Raw genomic sequence first — 17796 nt, 5'->3', positions numbered from 1 at the left:
CTCATCCTTTTTTTGAATTCTTGTTCCTTCATTCTGTTCTGGTTGAATGTTTTTTTCTTCCTTTTGCTCCAAACCCTTGATCTGAGTCCCAGTTTCCTTCCCATCACTGTTGGTTCCCTGTACATTTTCCCTTATGTCACTTTGTATAGCCTTCATTTCTTCTTTTACTTTGTGCTCATTTCTGTGACCATCAGGATTACCAGTGTTTGGAACTCTGCATCTGATTAGCTATCTCCGTGTCGCTTAGTTCTTTTTCTGGAGTTTTGATCTTTTCGTTCATTTGGGCCATTTCTTTGTCTCAGTGCACGTGTTACATTGTAAGGGGCAGAGCTTTAGCTATTGGCCCGTGTGGGGCGACGTACTTTGCTGCATTGTGGCACTGTACGTGGGGGAGGGGTCGGAGAGGGACAGAGAGGGAACAGTGCCACTTGCTCAGCTCTCACCCTGCTTTTAGTCACTTCCCCCACTTCTCACAAGCGAATTGGCCCCTTCTGGTGCTGATTCCCAGGTGGGGAGGCTGTGTACATCCTAGGACCCTATGTTCCCATCCACCAGACTCTCCTGGGAGACTGGGAGTTTATCCCACCACCACAACCCCCACAGGTTTTTATAGCCAGAGGTCTTGAGGCTTCATTTTCCTGCACTAGAACCCTGGGTTGTATGGTCTGTCTCTCCCCAGTCGTTCCTCCCAGTTTATCTGCACGCAAACATGGGACCTCCTGGTCTAGCACCCACCGCCTTGCCCTTCCCAGTTCGCCAGCTGCTGTCTTGGTACACACGCACGCCCCTCCTACCAGTCTGGACGAATGTTTCTTCTTTATCATCTTTAAATCCTTGGTTGTCAGATGTCCATACAGATCGATTTTCTGGCTGTTCTGGTTGTTTTTTGTTTTTAAATTGTATCCCTTCAGGCTGGAAGCCTGGAGTTTGCCTCTTACTATCCTCTTGAACCTTGAAGTTAAACTGCTATCTTTAAGAAATGGTTTATGTTTCATTCTAGATCCCTCTTATGGATTTGTAGTTTATCGAAGGCCATCTTTTTTAATCATGTGATTCCCTGCCCCTCCCCAATCCACACTTAGCCTGCCTGTGGTGACTGTCCTAAGTTTATTTCTGTGGTTTGTTCTTCAGGCCCTGACATTCATTTGAACCCCTCTACCAGCTGCGAGGCCCTGTGCCAGGTGCACCAGCCTCGCAGAAGAATAGGTTGCCATCCCTATAAGAGAGAGACTCGTAGCCAAGGAGAGGTGGCAGGCAGCACAGGGACAGCTGGCATCAGAGTTGCAGTGAGTGCACCATAGTGCCAGCCCCCGAAGGGGGGTGCGGCATTGGGGAAGTCCTGGGAGCTGCTCAGAGTCGTTCGTGGGGCTGAATTTTAAACACAGGTTGTAGCTGTGTCTGCCTGAAGAAACCGCCTGTGCAGTCCCAAACTGGAGAATGAAAGAGGGTTTTTTTTTTTTTCCTTTATGAAATAATTCGTCAGCCCCGGCTGGTGTGGCTCAGCGGATTGAGCTCTGTACTGCAAACCCAGGATTTGCCGGTTCGATTCCCAGTCAGGGCACATGCCTGGGTTGCAGGCCAGGTCCCCGGTGGGGGCGCATGAGAGGCAACCGCACATTGATGTTTCTCTCTGTCTCTCCCTCCCTTCCCTGCTGTCTAAAAAAATAATAATATAAGTAAATAAATAAATAACAAAAAAGATACGATTTGAGAAAAAGGAGAAGTCTTATGAAACTCTTCTGAAGCATTGACTCCGGGCACATGTCCTGGCCTCTTCAGGTCTCAGTGTCCCCTCTTGTGAGACGCATTCTGTCTCCACAGGCTCCGACTGACTGAGCTCTGGGACTGGATGTATGGCAGCAAGCGTTGTGAAGTCCAAGTGGTTGGTAGCTCACGGGGTGGAATGGGCAGTGCTGCCAACTCACACTCTGCACAGAGAGGGAGCTGGGACTTCCCCGCTGTGGCTCTCACTCTCTGCCTTTGACTTTGACCTGACTGGGCTAGTTCGTTCACTCTTTGGCAAAGAGTTGTCCTCATCACCAACACTGCATTTTAGTTTTTCTTCCTCCTTTTATAGGAACCACCCCACTTCTGGGCAGTCTTCTTGACTATTGCATGGGGTGATGGCGTGCCTACATGGGAAGGTAGCAATGCGCCCTCCCTAAGCCATCCTCCTTTCTGTCACATAGTCAGAGAAGGCTCCTTAGCTCTTTTTCTAAGCCATGGAGTCTGAGTTGATCCTTGTTGCTAGTAGGAGGTGGGGAGGCACTTTCTGGTTCATGCTAAAGTTACCTGACAGCGGAAGGTGTACATCTGATAATTAGAACTCTGGTGCCTCCAAGGCCCCAGCCATTTAGCTGAGAGTAGTAATCCTGATCTTATCAGGAAGCTTTTGTAGTCCAACAGTGTTGCTTATAACAGTATCTGTTTTCCTTCCTGGGAGTCCCCTCTCCATTTAGGACTCTCTTACAATCTTGCCTATTATCCCTTCAGAGCAAAGCTGTTTTTCTGTCTTCCTACCAAGATCTGGGGATTAGACTTTAACAGGACTGGCACCATCAGCCGAGCCAGCAGCAGTCCAGCAGTCCCAGGTGTGGTGGAGCCGTGGGTCCAGCCAAAGGGAGGGTAGTTTGTGCGTTCATTGCTTATTTAAATAACAACAACAACAAGAGAATATTCAGCCCAAATACTTTAGTCACATTTGGTATTTCAAAGTAATTCACGGGTAGCCATTGGTTTGGGATCCGCCCCTTTGAAGTCTAGTGATTTTGCCAAACGCACCGTTAAGGTTCAGGTGCTAGGACTTTGCCAAGACCCTCGACCCTGGGGTTCAGAATTTACTGGGTTACAGAGCATGGAAAGAAACGAGGAACATCACTGCTCTGGGTTTCCAGAGGGCACTGTACCAGTTGTCGGTGTGTGATGGTGTGCGAGTGGCAGGGTGTTTTCTTCAGGGTTCAGTTCAGAACGTGGGGAGCCCAAGTGCAGCGTTGGTCGCTTAGCCTCTTACTTCCAGCCCGAGGGAAGGGTTAACTCTCGCCATGAGGAATGGGAGCTAAAATTGCTTTGGACATCCGAACTGCACTTTAATGAGATATTCCAGGTGGCCAAGGAATAATCCTAAAATAGCCTAGATACTTAATTGCTTTTCAAGTCTGGTGCTGCCGTCTCTGGGGAGGTCCCGGCCTGAGGAATGCAGTGCTGGCTCCTAAGATCTTGGAGGCGTGGCCTGGTAGGCATCCCCCCCCCCCCCAAAATCCCAGTAAAAAGAAAGTCCCAAGGCTGCCCTTGGGTCAGGAGACCCTGGTTAAATTTCTCCTCATGGAAGGTTGGCAGTAAGCCTTTGGCTCCTGCTGTTGCCAGCTGGCATAACCTGGCTTCCTCCAGGGCTGTGGGATCGCTCCTGCCACTCGGAACTCCCCCACCCCCCACGCACACACACGCCCAGAGGCGGTGGTCTACTTCCGTTAGCGCCCGAAGAGTTCCTTCTTGCCTGACCCCCTCCCTGCGCAGTGCCTCCCCATTTCCATCAGAACACACTGTTCTCTGGATGAGGTTCAGGGTCATCCCTCTCTTTCTCCTTCATGCCCTCAGTCCAGATCCACCTGACTCCCTGACTTGGCTGCATCTTAAAGAGTCATTTCCCCCTGGTTCTGCCCCGACCCCCCAACTGCCTGCCCCATTCTCAGTGTGGACAGCTGACAGCCAGCCAGCCCCAGTGCCGGTGTCCCTCGCAGTCACTATTGTTTACAAAACTAATATATTGACATTGTAAATTATTACTGAGGGGCCCTAAAATGCTTTTTTAAATCAAGTCATACTGCTGTGTTACTTGAAAAACTAAATATCGTTAAGATGTCGGTTTGCTAAAATTATTCTACAATTTCAGTGCAATCCAGATCTTCATTGTTAGGGGAGGGCAAGTGGTGGGTCTTGACAGATGATTCAAAAGTAAATCTAGAAAAGAATAAACAATTGTACTTCAATTGTGTCTCTCCATTAAAGTGTCGGCTGCACGAGGTCAGAGGCTCCTGTCTGCTTTTCCCCCAGACCCTCTCACAGAATCTCGTGTGCCCCGGAGGGTCACTGGTCTGACACAAGTGAATATGACGAAAAGTGGAATTTCTCCATGATCTCAATCTGTTAGGTGGCTGCATACATTTGTACGTGTATATTTTTTCCAACAAAAACGGGCTGTTAAAATCATCTGAAATGCTGACTTAATCATTTGTTTTGCTGTTCAGAAAATACCCACTGCCTCCCAACTGTCCGCAGTTCAGAGTTTAAACTTCCTCCTGGTGTTTGAGGCAGGTCACAGCCCGTTCCCACCTGAACTATTCAGACCTGCATCCTCCCTGCCAAAGCCACCTTGTTTATCCTCCCCTCCATACGCATTCAAACTCTTAAGTCCCCGCCCTCCCCCCCCAACCCTTTCTTCCAGGCCAGCTTTGTCCCCACCTCTGGCCCCGCCCCCGCCCCAGGCACTTTGCATCTGGTACTCAGTTGCCCTGCTCTGTTAGGCGCTGTGTGTGTTCTGCCTGTTTTTCCAACCCTGTGAGAATGGCTTTTTTTCCCTCCTCAGCAGCTTGTACAATGCTCTGTCTGGGATGGTTTCTCAGGAAAACAGTGTTGAATGAATTTGTTGTAGGATCTTTGCATCTCAGGCTAGAAAAAGGCCCTAGAGGTCCTCTCGTCCAGCCCTAGCTCTTGTTAGATTCCACGCCATGACATCCCAGGCGGACAGTCATCTAGGGACAGGAAGCTGCCTGCCTCCTAAGAAGGCCCACTCCATGGCTGGGCAGTTCTGGTTGTTAGGAAAGTTCTTATTTGACTTGAAATCTTCCTCATAACTTCTGCCCATTAACCCAGTTCTGCCTTCTGGGGCTTAGAGAGAAAGCAAAAACACCCACTTGCTTCCTCTCCCGCGAGACAGCCTTTTCCATTTCCAGAGACGGTGAGTCCATTCTTCTCTGTGTTCCGTCTTCCAGGGTTGAGGTGGTTGAGGAAGCACAACTTTAACTTTGGTAAGTCAGCTTCAACTCTTGCTTCATTATTTCTGAAGGCCTTTTATGTGCGTGTCACAGTGCTAGGTGCTGTATTCTTCTGGTCCCCTTACAGGTTAACCACTCCCCCCCTTCTCCCCCCCCCCCCACCAAGCTCCAAGGGCTCTTCTTTTATTGTAACTTGTTTCCTGAGTCAATTTCCTCTACACCATACTTTTTCTACCTCTGCGACTTTCTCAGTGAGTTCTGATTGATAGCTAGCTAGATAAATAGATGGACACCCAGCCCTCTACGCTGTAGAAGTGAGCAGGGAGACACTTGGTGAAGCTCCTGGCCCCGTGCTTGCTACGCAGAATATGCGCACATGCTTCCTGTGCCCTTTTGCTCCCTTTCCTCTCCCCCAGCCTCTGCGCACTGCCACTTTTGAGGGATTTAAAAGCAAAATGCTCTGTGGCTTCCTGGGGGAGATGAGCAGAAGGAGGACATAGTAGCCAGAGCTTGACTTAGTCAGATATCTGGGGACAAACTATCGTTTTCCATGGAGCTCCTAGTGAGATCAAAGCTGGTCAGAGACTTCTCAAGCAGGAGAGGCCTGGAAGGTTGCAAGTGACGGGAAGCGACACCCCCCCCCCCCCCCCCCCCCCCCCCCCCCCCGTGCCTGCTGGTGCCTCCCGCGCACATCCGGGGCTGCTGAGCACTGCCCAAGGTCCGGAGGCTGCTAGAGGCTCTTCTCTGGCCGTTGGACTTGCATGCAGTGACTCTGAAACTGAAAGGCTCTTCTTGGGGACCCCTCTTGATCCCTAAACTGTTGAGCTGGCTCTTTGGGGCTGTTTTCTCATACTCGCCTCTTCTGCTCCCTGCTTTCCTCCTCTCTAAGTTCTCAGCATACTTGGCATCCAAGAAAAAATCACTTCTGGGCTTATCAGTTCCCAGCAGTTACACCCATACCCTGTGGGTAGGCCAGGAAGCCTGCTGCCCACACGCCTGGCTAGTGGAAGGGGAGCTTTCCTTTGCAGCACTTGGTCAGAGTTCCGAACTGAGAAAAAGCCACTGCAGTCTGTAACCCTCCCACTGAAAGGGGGAGGGAGAGCAGAACCGTGGGGTGGGAGCCCAGGGGGAGCCCGTCCCTGTCTTCCAGCAGATGTGGCCGAGCTTTCTGTGCGCCAGGGGCTGGGACGCCCCTGACAGGGTGTTTACAGGGTGTAGACAGAGCAGGGGCACAAATAAGGAGAACCCAAGGGCCGCAGCCCGGAGAAAGGTATTGACTCTGCCTGGTGGGCAGAGGTGGAGGCTTTATGGAGGAAACAGTGTTCCAGCTGGGCCGGGAGGGGTGGGCAGGGTTCGGAAACTACTCTTCCTCAGCCAGAGTGCCCTGTGAGCAGGAGTGAAGTTGAACTGCCCCGATGCAGAGAGTAATACGAAGAGCGCGGACGTCCCACCATAAGCCCCCACTGAATTCTTTAAACTAAGGACCGGACTGTCCCTGCTTCGGAACTGATCGACAGGGAACACCTCTCTCCTTGGTCACTGTTTCCCCTGCGTTTCTTTACATAATAACCGATCTTCCTATCTGTGGAATGGGTCAAACAGGGGTTGCTCAAAGAATTCAGTATCCTATTTCTCTCCTGTTTTGGCAGGTCCCCTTATCTTCTCTGGTCATTGGGTAGGGGCATTTCAGACTGAAATCCCATCATTAAGAAGATTTTTAAGCTGGATTAGGTGAAGGAGTCATGCCGACCTCCTGCCCTTATCCTACAAGGCACCCTTCTCTGCTCCTGGAGCCGAGAGCTGTCACACACGGGTTCGCAGTGGCTGTGCTGGCCTGCCAGCTGTCACGCCCCTCTCCTGCTGTGGGAAACCCTGCCGGAGACTCCCGGTTGTGGACTCCCTGCTCCCCGCCTGCGGTTAAATCGTCGTCTCTGAGCGAGCACTCGGTGCTGGAAGGCGCTGTAATTATCAGACACTGGTGTTCTCATCTCTTCTGGTGAGAGCGGCCTGTGAGGAAGCGGCCTCACATCAGCAGCCGGAGAGCTGCGAATTCAGCGGCCACAGTAAACAGCTGACATAACAGAGGCAGCCGTGACCCCCCATTAAATAAATATCTTCCAGCCAATAGGAGCTCCCAGGGTAATTGACTTTCCGGCAGGAATTACCGGCTCAAACTAAATCACGGGGCATTAGGGAAGCCCACCGCACCCTTTGAAGGGGCCTGCGACTGTCTGGTTTGGCTGGCCTGCCAGGCACAGTGCATCGTGGTGCTCATTGTCCTGGGTGCCACCCGATGACACCAGATCTCTGTTGACTGTCACTGCAGCATGGGGGCGAGTGTCGGCTTTCTTATTTCCCGTTAATAGGGCCTCACCCACTGGGTTACTGGCGCCCCTGAAGGTGCTGCAGGCAGACTTCTGGTGTCTGCCGGGGGGGGGGGGGAGGTGATGAGTGCGCACTTGCTGGCACACACGTTTTACTCGGTCGGCAGGGAAGCAGTTGGCTGGAGCCTGGTCCATTTCAGCTGATGGCACCCCACTTCCTGGTTATGCTCACCCCCCAGTGTGCTAGATTGCTGCCCTCAGAGTGGGGTTGCACCTCAACGCCCACCTGGAGTAAGGGAAGCAGAGGGTGGCCTCCAGGTGTAACCGATACGACCTCCTGCTTTCGGGCAAGCTTTATTGAAAGCAGAGGAGGGAGAAAGTAGAGTTAGACCAGGCTTCCATTTTATTGGCCTGGTCTCACAGCAAGATCCTTATGTAGTCCAAGGAATGTCTTCCCAAGAAACTTCTGCTCCCCATTCCAAAATGCCCCTCCTCAACCTCTTACACACCCCAGCCAGCTGGGTGGCAGGTGCTGTGTGTGAGTGCGTGAGCCTGGGGTCCTGGAGCACAAGTGGAGGTGACAGGCGCACTGGTTCCAGTGCCGTCCTCTGTGTCAGGGGCGAGCAGCAGACTTTCAGTGGGACATTTTGCACACCCCCTGCACTAGGCAGGGGGCGGTTCTCACTCTTCTGTGTGAGGGGTGTGTGTGTGTGTGTGTGTGTGTGTGTGTGTTTTGAAGAGGTGCTCGGCTGACTCAAATAGCCAGTTAATCCCTTTTCACAGTGACCGTGGTCCGTCAAGCTCTCACCGGGCCGAATAACTGCCAGGCAGTGTGCTCTGCGGGTGCTGGGGGGACAGAGACGAATAATACACCTTCGCTGTCAAGGAGCTTACAACACGGGTAACTCCAAAATAATATGTTAAATTCTGAGCTCAGTGTGTACAGAGATTGCTTCTGGCGTGCTTAGCCCAGCCGGAAGTGAAGAGGAGCCCTGTGGAAGATGATGCCTGATTGGAGGAATACGAGCTACCCAGCTGATTTGGGCTAGGAAGCAGATTCCAAGAACATAAACAAAGGTGTACTTACATTTACCGCCTCCTCCGTTCAGTTGAATGGTGTTGGTTTAACTTAATCAATCCAATCACTGTTTCTCTGATGAAAATGAACTTCAGTCTGGTAGCACAGAGTCTCTCTACGTTGGGAATAATCTCAGATGCTGGGAATCCTCATATCACTAGGGAGTTCCGAGTGCTCGACATGGGGCTTCTAGTGGTGACGCTAGGCTGAGAGGCCACGACTTAGAGCGTTGTATGAAAAGGCAGGCCAGCTTCACAACATGCCATATAATATGCAGACATACCATAACATACACAAACACACACCGTGCAGAACTTGCTGGCGAGTGGTACATCTCCGAGTGGTGGCGTCCTGAAGGTCAGCGAATGGCAAGCGGGCTCTCAGAAAATCGGGCCTCTGTGTCCTCCTCCGACAGGGCTCTCCAGCGTGGGTAACGCCTGCCTTCCGCCACACGGAGGTGGTTCTTCCACCTGACTCCCTCTCAGTTTGGAACCATAATTGAGAAGAACAGAACAGGAAAAGAAAAGAAACAAGCCGTCCCTGTGCGGGTGGCAGAGGTAGTGATGTGAGCGTCTTTTACAGTATAACCCAGACTGGCGTCCCTGCTAAAGCTCCTCATTTCCCCCTGACTGGCTGCCTTGTTCTCTTGCACTCTCCTCCTACCCCTTCTGAACTCTCTGCTTTGTTCCCCTTTAGAACGGTGGCTTGGCGTGGAGTGATGATGCAGACGGAGGCCGAGGAAGAGAGATCTCTCGAGACTTTGCCAAGGTCTGTAACGTTTCCTTCGTGGTGACGAAAGGGGCATTTCTGCAGTGGGTCGCTGTAGCTGACCCCCAAGGAGTGGGACAGGAGTGACCTATGAGTCACCTTTGTAGGCGCTCAGGGGGTGTGAGACTCCTGCATCAGATGGGGTTCTCACTGTGGTTTCTCCCCGGGGGCGTTGGGGTTGCAGCTGTACGAGCTGGACGGCGATCCGGAAAGGAAGGAGTTCCTGGACGACCTCTTCGTCTTCATGCAGAAGAGGGGTGAGTGTGCGTGCTTTCCATTCGGTGACTATTTGTGGAACGCCTACTGTGTGCACTTCACACTCGGGCTTAACTCCTCCCCTCAGAGTGCCAGAGTCTTAGCCCAGGAAGACGAGAGGCGTTTACTGCCGATTGGTTATGAATTTAGCCAAACAATTGGACCAGATTGAAGAAGGCAGAGAGGGCCTTGGCAGAAAATGAATGGACTGATTATTCAGATTTGGTCTTGCTTTTTGTTGTCATTCTTCTTCTGATTAACTGGTCCCTGGAGTCATTTCAAATTTAAGTACATTTTCCCCTTAGCCTTGTAGCTTCCCTGGATATCACTCAGACTGGAATGCGAGGCTTCCTGTTGCCGCATCTAGCCTGAGAGAGACGGAGAAAGGCCACTGAAAGGGGGCCCTTCAGTATTGGTTGGGAGGTTCGGAAATGACCCGTGATAAGGACAGGCTAAATCCTTTTTCATATCCATTGGCTCCTTGATTGTTGCGTTCACTGGCTTGGTGGGGACGTTTCTGCAGTTTAACTGTAGGTATATGGGTGTTTGCGCTGTAATGCACCTTCCTGCTTCTTCTTCCTCTCCTTTTAGGCCCCTCACTCACCCCAACCTTCTCACTTTGTGAGGTGGCACCGGCTTGACACTGAGTCTTGAGCCCTTTGTGAGTGACTCAGCCTCCTGGCTTCATAGCACCAGGACGGCCAGCCCTCGGGGAGCATGGCAGAACCCCAGGCTCCCTAGGAGAAGGGAGGAAGGTCCTCCCCAATCTGTGAGGTTCCGCCTTTGTCACCCTCAGAGCAAAGCCTTGGGAGAGCACTGTTCCCATCAGCCTCTTCCCCGGGATACATGGGCAGCCAAAAAGTTCTTTTGGTTTCTTTCTGTACGATGGCTCTGGAAGCGCTTTGTTGTCTTTAACTTCATTTGAAACAACTTTGTTAGATTGTGTTGTGACAGTTGACATACCAGCCTGCATTTTTAAAAAATTACCAAAATTGGTGAATTTTTGTGTAGCCATTTTAGTATTGAAGATGGAAGAACATAACGCAACATTTTTGGCACATTAAGCTTTATTTCAAGAAAGGTAAAAACACAACTGATGCAAAAAAAGAACAAAAGAACTGTGCGGTGTATGGAGAAGGTGTGTGACGGACCGAACATGTCACCAGTGGTTCGCGAAGTTTCCGGCCGGAGATGTCTCACTGGACGGTGCTCCGCAGTTGGCTAGACCAGCTGAAGTTGACAGTGACACAGAAGAATCACTGTTAGTACTGCGAAGGAGGTGGCCGACAAACTCAAAATAATCCAGATTAATAAAGTGAGTGGTGAAAATGAAGACTGTGTCTTTTATTTTACGGGGAAACCGCCAGAACTTTTTGGCCAACCCCGGACATCCCTTGGCTTCTGTATCGGCTCCTTCCCTGAGGTTCGGCAGTGTGAAGCTCCCCGTGGCCGAGGCTGAGCTCTGATGGCAGCCCCAGCTGCTAAAGACTCTGTGTGAGCTCCTCTCCCTCCCCCTCTCAGCCCTGCCTCTCCCCCCTTTCCGCTTCCTTTGCCTTCCAAAGCCAAATTGCCTTCTCGGTAGCATGCCTCTTACATGCCCGTCACTTACTTGGTCATTTCTTCACTCACAAAAGGCACTCACATGCTTTTTGAGGTTCGGCGTCCCGCCCCATCTTCGAGCGAATCACAGCAGTCGAAGCAGCCGCCGTTGGTTTCCTTCCTGAGCTGTCGTCCGGAGCTGCCTGTGTCGGTGGAAAGCAAGACTGTAATCCCGAAGGACAGCGTGACTGGCAGCTGTGAAATACGCCTCTGTTGCCCTGAGAAGGAGAAATCCACTCAATACTTCCGTCTCCCCTCCAATTACCATTTAATTATTCAGCAGCTCCACCAGCCCAGCTGGCGCAGGCCAGGAGCTGCTGTCATCTTGGGGGGCCGCCGTAGCAATGCAGATTTAATCAGCGCCGGGGCTGCCACTGCTTTATTTTCCACTGGACTGTTTCTGTCCTTTCCCAAAAGGGTGTTTGAAGGGAAGTGGGAGTTCTACCAGCTTGGCCGAGAGTGAAGATCCGTGATTGTTTCTGTCGCACAGTGTGTCCCCGCTAGATTAGGGGCTCCTTGAGGACAGCCACCTTGTCACTCCTTTGTGTCCCCACTGCTAACGCAGGGCCAGACAGGCTGGCGCCCCGGCCGTAACTGCAGGTCAGCAGTGGAAAGCGCTGGGTGCCAGCCCCGGAGCCCTACAGCGCCAGGGTTGTGGCGCCGTCCGGCAGCGTTCTGGGTGACCCCAAAGCAGGAGTAAGCTATGTGCTCTGATTGTGTCCCTCTTCCTCCTCCTCCAGCTCTTGTGGGCTTCGGCGTTGGCTGGCATCCCGGCAAAGGAGACTGGCTGAGTTGGTTCTGCTGCTTGCTCGTTACTCTAATACTTAAGTTTCTCAGTCCTGGCATATGACTTAAGGGACTGGCTAATTCTTTGTTGTGGGTGTACCCTCCTCCAGTTGGGATAACAAAAAGTGTCTCCAGATACTGTCAATTTCCCTGGGGGACAGAATTGCCCCATCGAGAGCCTCTGCCACAGACGGATGGGAAAGTGGGCAAAGATCTAAAATTCCCTCGGCAGAGAAACTTGTCATGGAAACCATCTTTCTTCCACTCAGTAGCAGGACCTGAGGGCAGGGAGGTGTGTCTCAGGCCATACTGCAAGGGCCCCTTCTGTGGCTGAATGCCAAGGGCAAGGGTGCTGGGCCCCCTGGGCTGGAGTGTGAGGCACGCCTCGGAGAGTAGCTGAGCCCTAGCGTACTGGCACCATGGGAGTGAAGGGAGCCACGCAGAGGGGAGGCAGCGATGCAGGGGCACGCGTGGCCCAGACACAGATGGAAGAACCCTTCTCTGAATCCTGGGTGAGCAGTTGTCACCAGGCGGAAGAACACCTTTGGCCAAGGAGTTAGCATTCCTGCCTGTGGACGTAGAGCAGTCACTGAAGTTAAAGTGCTGCAGGGTCAGCAGAGCAGGGACTTCAGGACACTTGATGTGGCCAGCCGTGTGGCGCTGGGCTGGAGAAGGGAGACTGAGGCAGGAGGACAGTGTGGAGGTGGTTTCCTTAAATTCAGCGATCTCCCCGGCAAACTCCTGTCTGATGGTCTTCAGCAGGAGGGGCCCACTACAGATGAATTCAGCTGGGCGGGTCAAGAGGTCTAGGACCAGAAGGCACTTCCAGTGTGGGGCTCGCTCTGCTTGCTCTTCACAGAGGGTGAAACCAAGGGCCCTAGACATTGGTGACTGACTTGCCATTCCCGAATTGGAGTGTCCGAGGTGCTCAGAAGCCAGATCTTGTTAGCTGGGTCCAAGGAAAAGCCTTAGAGGCCTCGGCAGCTGGTCAGCAACAGGCAGCAGGTCAGCCTCCAGAGCTAATGCGAGGGGCGAGTGGTGGATCTCACAGGAGCCACTGGAAACGGCCCGAGTTGGAAACCTGCCTGGTCTGTGAGTGGGGCTGGCGGCTGTGGCACAGCCGGCCACACCTCAGGGGAAGCGGACAGGGCTCCCAGGGGGCAGAACCCGGCAGCCTTTCCCAAAGACGGTGGTGGTGGACCTGCTCTTCAGCAGCAGGGGCCCGCGACCGCTACCGCTTTGTGCCAGCTCTCTGCTTGGTAGCGTTGGGGCGATGGCTGTAACAGATGGGCCCGTCGGCTCACAGCACCTTGGCGTCTAGGCAGGGCCAGCGTGACTGGCGCCCTGGTGACCCTGTCCCCTCCATCAGGGCAACCTGCCCTGGAAGGAGCCTGAGAGGAGGCCTGGGCAGCACCCTGGTGGCCTCGCCGTCTTCCACCTGCCTCAGGAAAGGGCCATGAGGCGAGTGGCAGGGGAGAAGCTAGGGCGGCGGTAACGTGCCGCCCTCCCCGTGATCCTGAGCAAACCCTCTCCTCTCTGAGAGGCCACAGGTTGCTGACCTGTGAAATGAGAGGGTTTGGTGAGAGTTAATCTGGAAGTTTCTCCCAAGTTCTGTGTTCTGTGTTACATGGTTTTGATTGTATCTGTTGAGCTACCAGCAGAGAAGAGCCACCCTCGATGGCTAAAAAAGAAAAAACGCTTTATAAAGCAGTTTTTTATCAAAATCGCTGTATGGCCCTGGCTGGTATGGCTCAGTTTGTAGGGTTGTGGGGTTTGGTACCGGGTCTGGGCGGGAGCGCGAGGTGACTGAGCAGTGTCTCTCCCTCCCTACCCCTCCCTCTGAAGTCAATCAGCATGGCCTCCACTGAGGATTAGAAAAATTGTGTACAAATTAGACCAAGGATCCCCAAGACCAGATGCTTCTCCCCTTTTCTTGCTGGCTCTTTCCTCTTTTGCTGACTGAAGCCCAGTTGAATTAAACAGTTTGCCTTCATTCTGTTCCCCCAAATGTTTCTCTAGAGTGATTGTTTAGATTTCGGGTATTCATTTTGCTCACATTTTGCCGCATGCATATGCGTGTGTAAAATACGGGGGGAGGGGGGGCACCAAAAAAACAGAATTATTTTCTGGAGGGCGGGCCCCTTGTAGTACAGGCTTCCCCCACTAGGTGAGTGTTCTAGGAACCCATCTGTATCAGTGTGCCAGCTGGTGTTGTTGTGAGAGGCTGCATTTGGCTTCAATGAAGTTTTTAGAAGAATTTTTCAATGCATTTGCACGTTTCATGATGGGTGACTTACGAGCGCCATCTGCCCACACTGTGCTGAGTGTTCAGCAGATTTTGACCAAAAACAGCATGATCCCAATGCCCCACCCTCCCTAGTCACCACTTTTGTTACCTTGGATGAAAAAAGTCCTCAAAGGGAAACGTTTTGCTGATGTGGAAGAGGTGAAACAAAAAGCAGCAGAAGCACTAAAAGACATCATTGAGCTCAAAGCTGTCTTGAGCAGTGGGAAAAGGTCTAGATGGATGTAGTGCACCAAATGGAGAGGACTTTAGAGGTAACTGAAGTTTAAACATGTAAGAATAAATACACAATTAAATTCCGGGCTTTTTCTGGTCCCCCCGCCCCCGTACACGTTTCTTTGCCAAAAATAAAGTCAAACAGTTGCAGATAAAGTTTTGCGGCTGATTGAACTCACTGTGGGTGATTTCTGAGATGTCATTCCCTGGTGGATTTTCCAGGAGGAAATCTGGGTGGGAGGGCCTGATTTGGAAGTTTGATGAGGAAAGGCTTATAAATAATTCGTGTCTCCCTTCCTCGGTAAGGAAGAAAAGTCTGTTCTCTTGTACCCTAGGCAGTGAAATAGCAGTGCGGTCTCATCCTGGGGTCTGGGCCGAGGAGGGGGACAATAGCTTCACTGTTGTTTTCGTTATGATTAGCCCATGATGAACGCTTCCCACCTGCTGTCTGACCTGCAGCTCTCTGGGGTGGAGAGAGCAAAGGTTATCAGTTAGCCATGAAGCGTCAGCCCGCAGGTTAAGTGACTTACCTGAGGCCACAGTGCAGGTTTAGCACTTGCTTTCCTCACTGCCACCCAGCGCTCATTCCCTGCCTTTGTGAAACTTGGTCCCTAGCACTTGCAGCACCGGCTCTGCCTGTGGGGGCAGTGGATAAGCCTTCTTTCTCCCGCCTTCTGAAGCCCCACCGAGAACGGAGGGGAACGGAGAATGCTGGTCTGTCTCCATAGGCCACTATCTTCTAGGGGCTGATAGCATCTAGCTGATTAGCACAGGGTTGAATTCCTTGTGCCAGGCCTTTCTCTCCGGGAAGGGAAAGGCAGATTCACACAGCTATCAAGGCAGGAAGGCCTTGAGGAGAGGGACACAGGAGACAGCAGGATCAGCACACGCCAGGCTGTCCTCTCTCCAGCCCGAGCCCCAGCGGGGCACAACAGGCTGAGGAAGCAGTTGGTCACGAGGGAAGGTTCCGCACAGACCTCACCTGGAGAGCTGCCCTCCCTCCTCCACTGCTTCTGTTCAAGGCTGCAGGCTGACCTTGGTTTTCCAAACGGACGGTTGGCTCTGTTTTTGATGAGCGTGTACAGAGAACTCACTGCGGGACAGGGCTCGGTCTGCCTCCAGACGGAATTTGAGTGTTCTCCTTCCGTCGTGTGCTTCCCTCGCCGTCTCGGGCAGGGAAGTGGTCACGCGTGTTGCTTTGCCTCTCGGTGGAGGCAGCCTCCTGTGTGTCTGTGTGTCTTGCAGCAAACGGTCTGTGCCGTGGACACTCTTCCTAATAGAATGAAGCGTGTTGTCTCTGTCGGACGGAGCAGGCTTTGGGGCTTCGTTTTCTGTCTTCACTCCCGAAGGACAGTCTGAAATGCAGCCCTCTTTCCGAGGCCTGCTCTCTCTCCCGGGGCGATCCGACTGCCGTCTTTCCCACCTGTACGGTCAGGTGATGTCCTGCAGCCACCCAGCTCTTCGTGGTGGTGGAAAGGGAGCCTGGTATTTGAAAAGCATGATTGGTTTGACTAGCCCATTTTTAAAATTAAATTCAGCTTCTTCCCCTTCAGAATCTTTTAGTGGTACTTCGAGCACGTGGTAAAGTTGGGTTGATGGTTTTGCCTCCTTTGGTGCAAGGTGAGGTAGTAGTTGGTAAATTGTCCAAGGGTCGGTATAGGGGAAGTTTGAAATGAGGGTTTGACCCGCTTACACTGCGGGAAGATCTGCTGGGTCTTGAGAGGCCAGTGGCATCGACGGCAGTGGAATCGCAGACGGCTGTGCCCACCCGGGCCAGAAGCCCTGGGCTTGCGCCTCTCCCAGGCCAGCCTTCCTGTCTGTCTCCCCGGGACGCCGGCCAAGTCTGTCGATCAGCAGCAGACAAAGGAGAGAAGACCTGGTGGTCCTTCTGAGTCCCCAGTCAGCTTCTCTGGGCTAGTCTTTAAAGGAGGAGGCAGCACAGGGGTGAGTAACATTTCATCGTCCCCACAGCGTTACTGTGCAGCAGGGCCTCCCCGAAGGCAGTTAATGGGAGCGACGGTGTCCATAAAGGCAAGGAGTTTCAACTAGCCTCCCAGTGTGATGCCTCCAGAACTCCGAGCACTGCGGGTGGGAGCACGGATGGCGTGACCTTGGGAGTCTGCGCTGTAGTATTCGCTAAAGGTAGACATATGCCCCACCCGTTACTCAGCGGTTCTGCTCCTAAGTGTGCCCCCGACAGGAACGAGCGCGTACGTCACTGAAAGACGCGTGCGAGAACGTTCGTTCTAGCCGAACACTCAAACACTAGTTGGAAAGGCCTCCAACATGCATCAGCAGTGGAACGGATAAATAAATGGCGCGTCGTCCTATTGCTGGTGGATGCCACACGGCGGGGGTGACTCTCTCAGCCCGACTGTTGAGCAGAAGAAGCCAGACCCAAAAATACATACACACTACATGATTCTGTCATTTCAGGCTGTAGAAAACCAGCCATGCGGTACATGTCGGGACGTAGTCACCTTCTGGGTGGGCTGCGGGGCAGTGGCCGTTGGTTGGGGACGCTTCCTGGGGGCTGGGAGTGCTCCGTGTTCATCTGAGGAGTGGTTGCACAGGATCACGCAGAAGTACACGCAAGCTGTACACGCAAGATGAGTGCGCATACTGTATGTCAGCCCACGCGGTGGGAAGTCAGCGGTAGGGGGCTAGGGTGCCCATCAGCCCATTTCCAGGGTATTTGTGCGCCTGCCAGACACTGCTGCTCGGTTCTGGAAGCGGGTGTTCCTACAAAACAAACGGGAGTGAACAGCCTTTCTCCGCGTGTCCTAGGGCAGGGAAGGCATATGCGGAGGGACTGACGGGAAACCTGCCTGCCTGCCTGTCTGCCAGTGTGTATTCCCCGCTTAAACTGGGGCTTAACTCCTCCGGGCTCCGGTGTGGCCTCCCGGCATTATTGACAGGCTGCGGAAATGACTAATGGTCTCTGTCAAAGCCGGGAAGAGGCTGGAGAGGCCTTGGCAGGGCTAGCCACACCCTGGGCCTGGGCCCGTCCCCCTGACCAGTCGGTAGGAAAGCAACTGCCATGTGACTCTGCCTGGGCTCCCTCCTTTCTGGGCGCTTCTGGTCCTCACTGGAGAGTGCCCCTTCTCTTCTGGGCAGGACTGACCCTCCCGCAGCATCCCCACTCTGTCCCACCTCTGCTGGGCCAGAGGAGGCCACCTCCTCGCTTCTCCCCAGCTCTGTCTGCGTAGTCTGAGTGGTAGGGAGGTGAGGCCGCCGGGTGCCAGGGGGCGGTGTGTGTTTGGCTCATCCCCACGGGCAGCTCCTGATGGAATCGTTAGCATTCCCCCCACCAAGGGTTAACGCCCAGGAGCCCCACAGCTTCCCTGGGCACAGGCCCTCATAAAAGCCTTTCCACTGAGCCTCTGGGCTGCTTTAGTCTCCCGGGCTGAAATCTGATAAGAGGCCTCTTTGTGGGGACTGTCAGTCCCCTTTATTGAGGAGGGAGCTGGAGAG

At 53.0% G+C, this 17796-nt stretch overlaps 1 protein-coding gene across 3 annotated transcripts in view; it reads left to right on the top strand.

Annotated features, from left to right (window-relative positions):
• ARID3B (AT-rich interaction domain 3B) overlaps positions 1-17796 on the top strand; it is a 48570-nt gene that overhangs the window by 18673 nt on the left and 12101 nt on the right. For all 3 annotated transcript variants that reach the window (XM_071221922.1, XM_024557348.3, XM_024557347.3), the window contains exons 3-4: positions 9090-9161; positions 9346-9418. In XM_071221922.1, the coding sequence (XP_071078023.1) occupies positions 9090-9161; positions 9346-9418 (145 nt within the window). The remainder of the gene's footprint in view (positions 1-9089; positions 9162-9345; positions 9419-17796) is intronic.

Source organism: Desmodus rotundus, chromosome 7, assembly GCF_022682495.2.
Source record: "Desmodus rotundus isolate HL8 chromosome 7, HLdesRot8A.1, whole genome shotgun sequence".
Classification (NCBI taxonomy): Eukaryota; Metazoa; Chordata; class Mammalia; order Chiroptera; family Phyllostomidae; genus Desmodus; species Desmodus rotundus.
The sequence above is the reverse complement of the archived record's forward strand: the minus strand, read 5'-3'. Positions and strand labels throughout refer to the sequence as shown.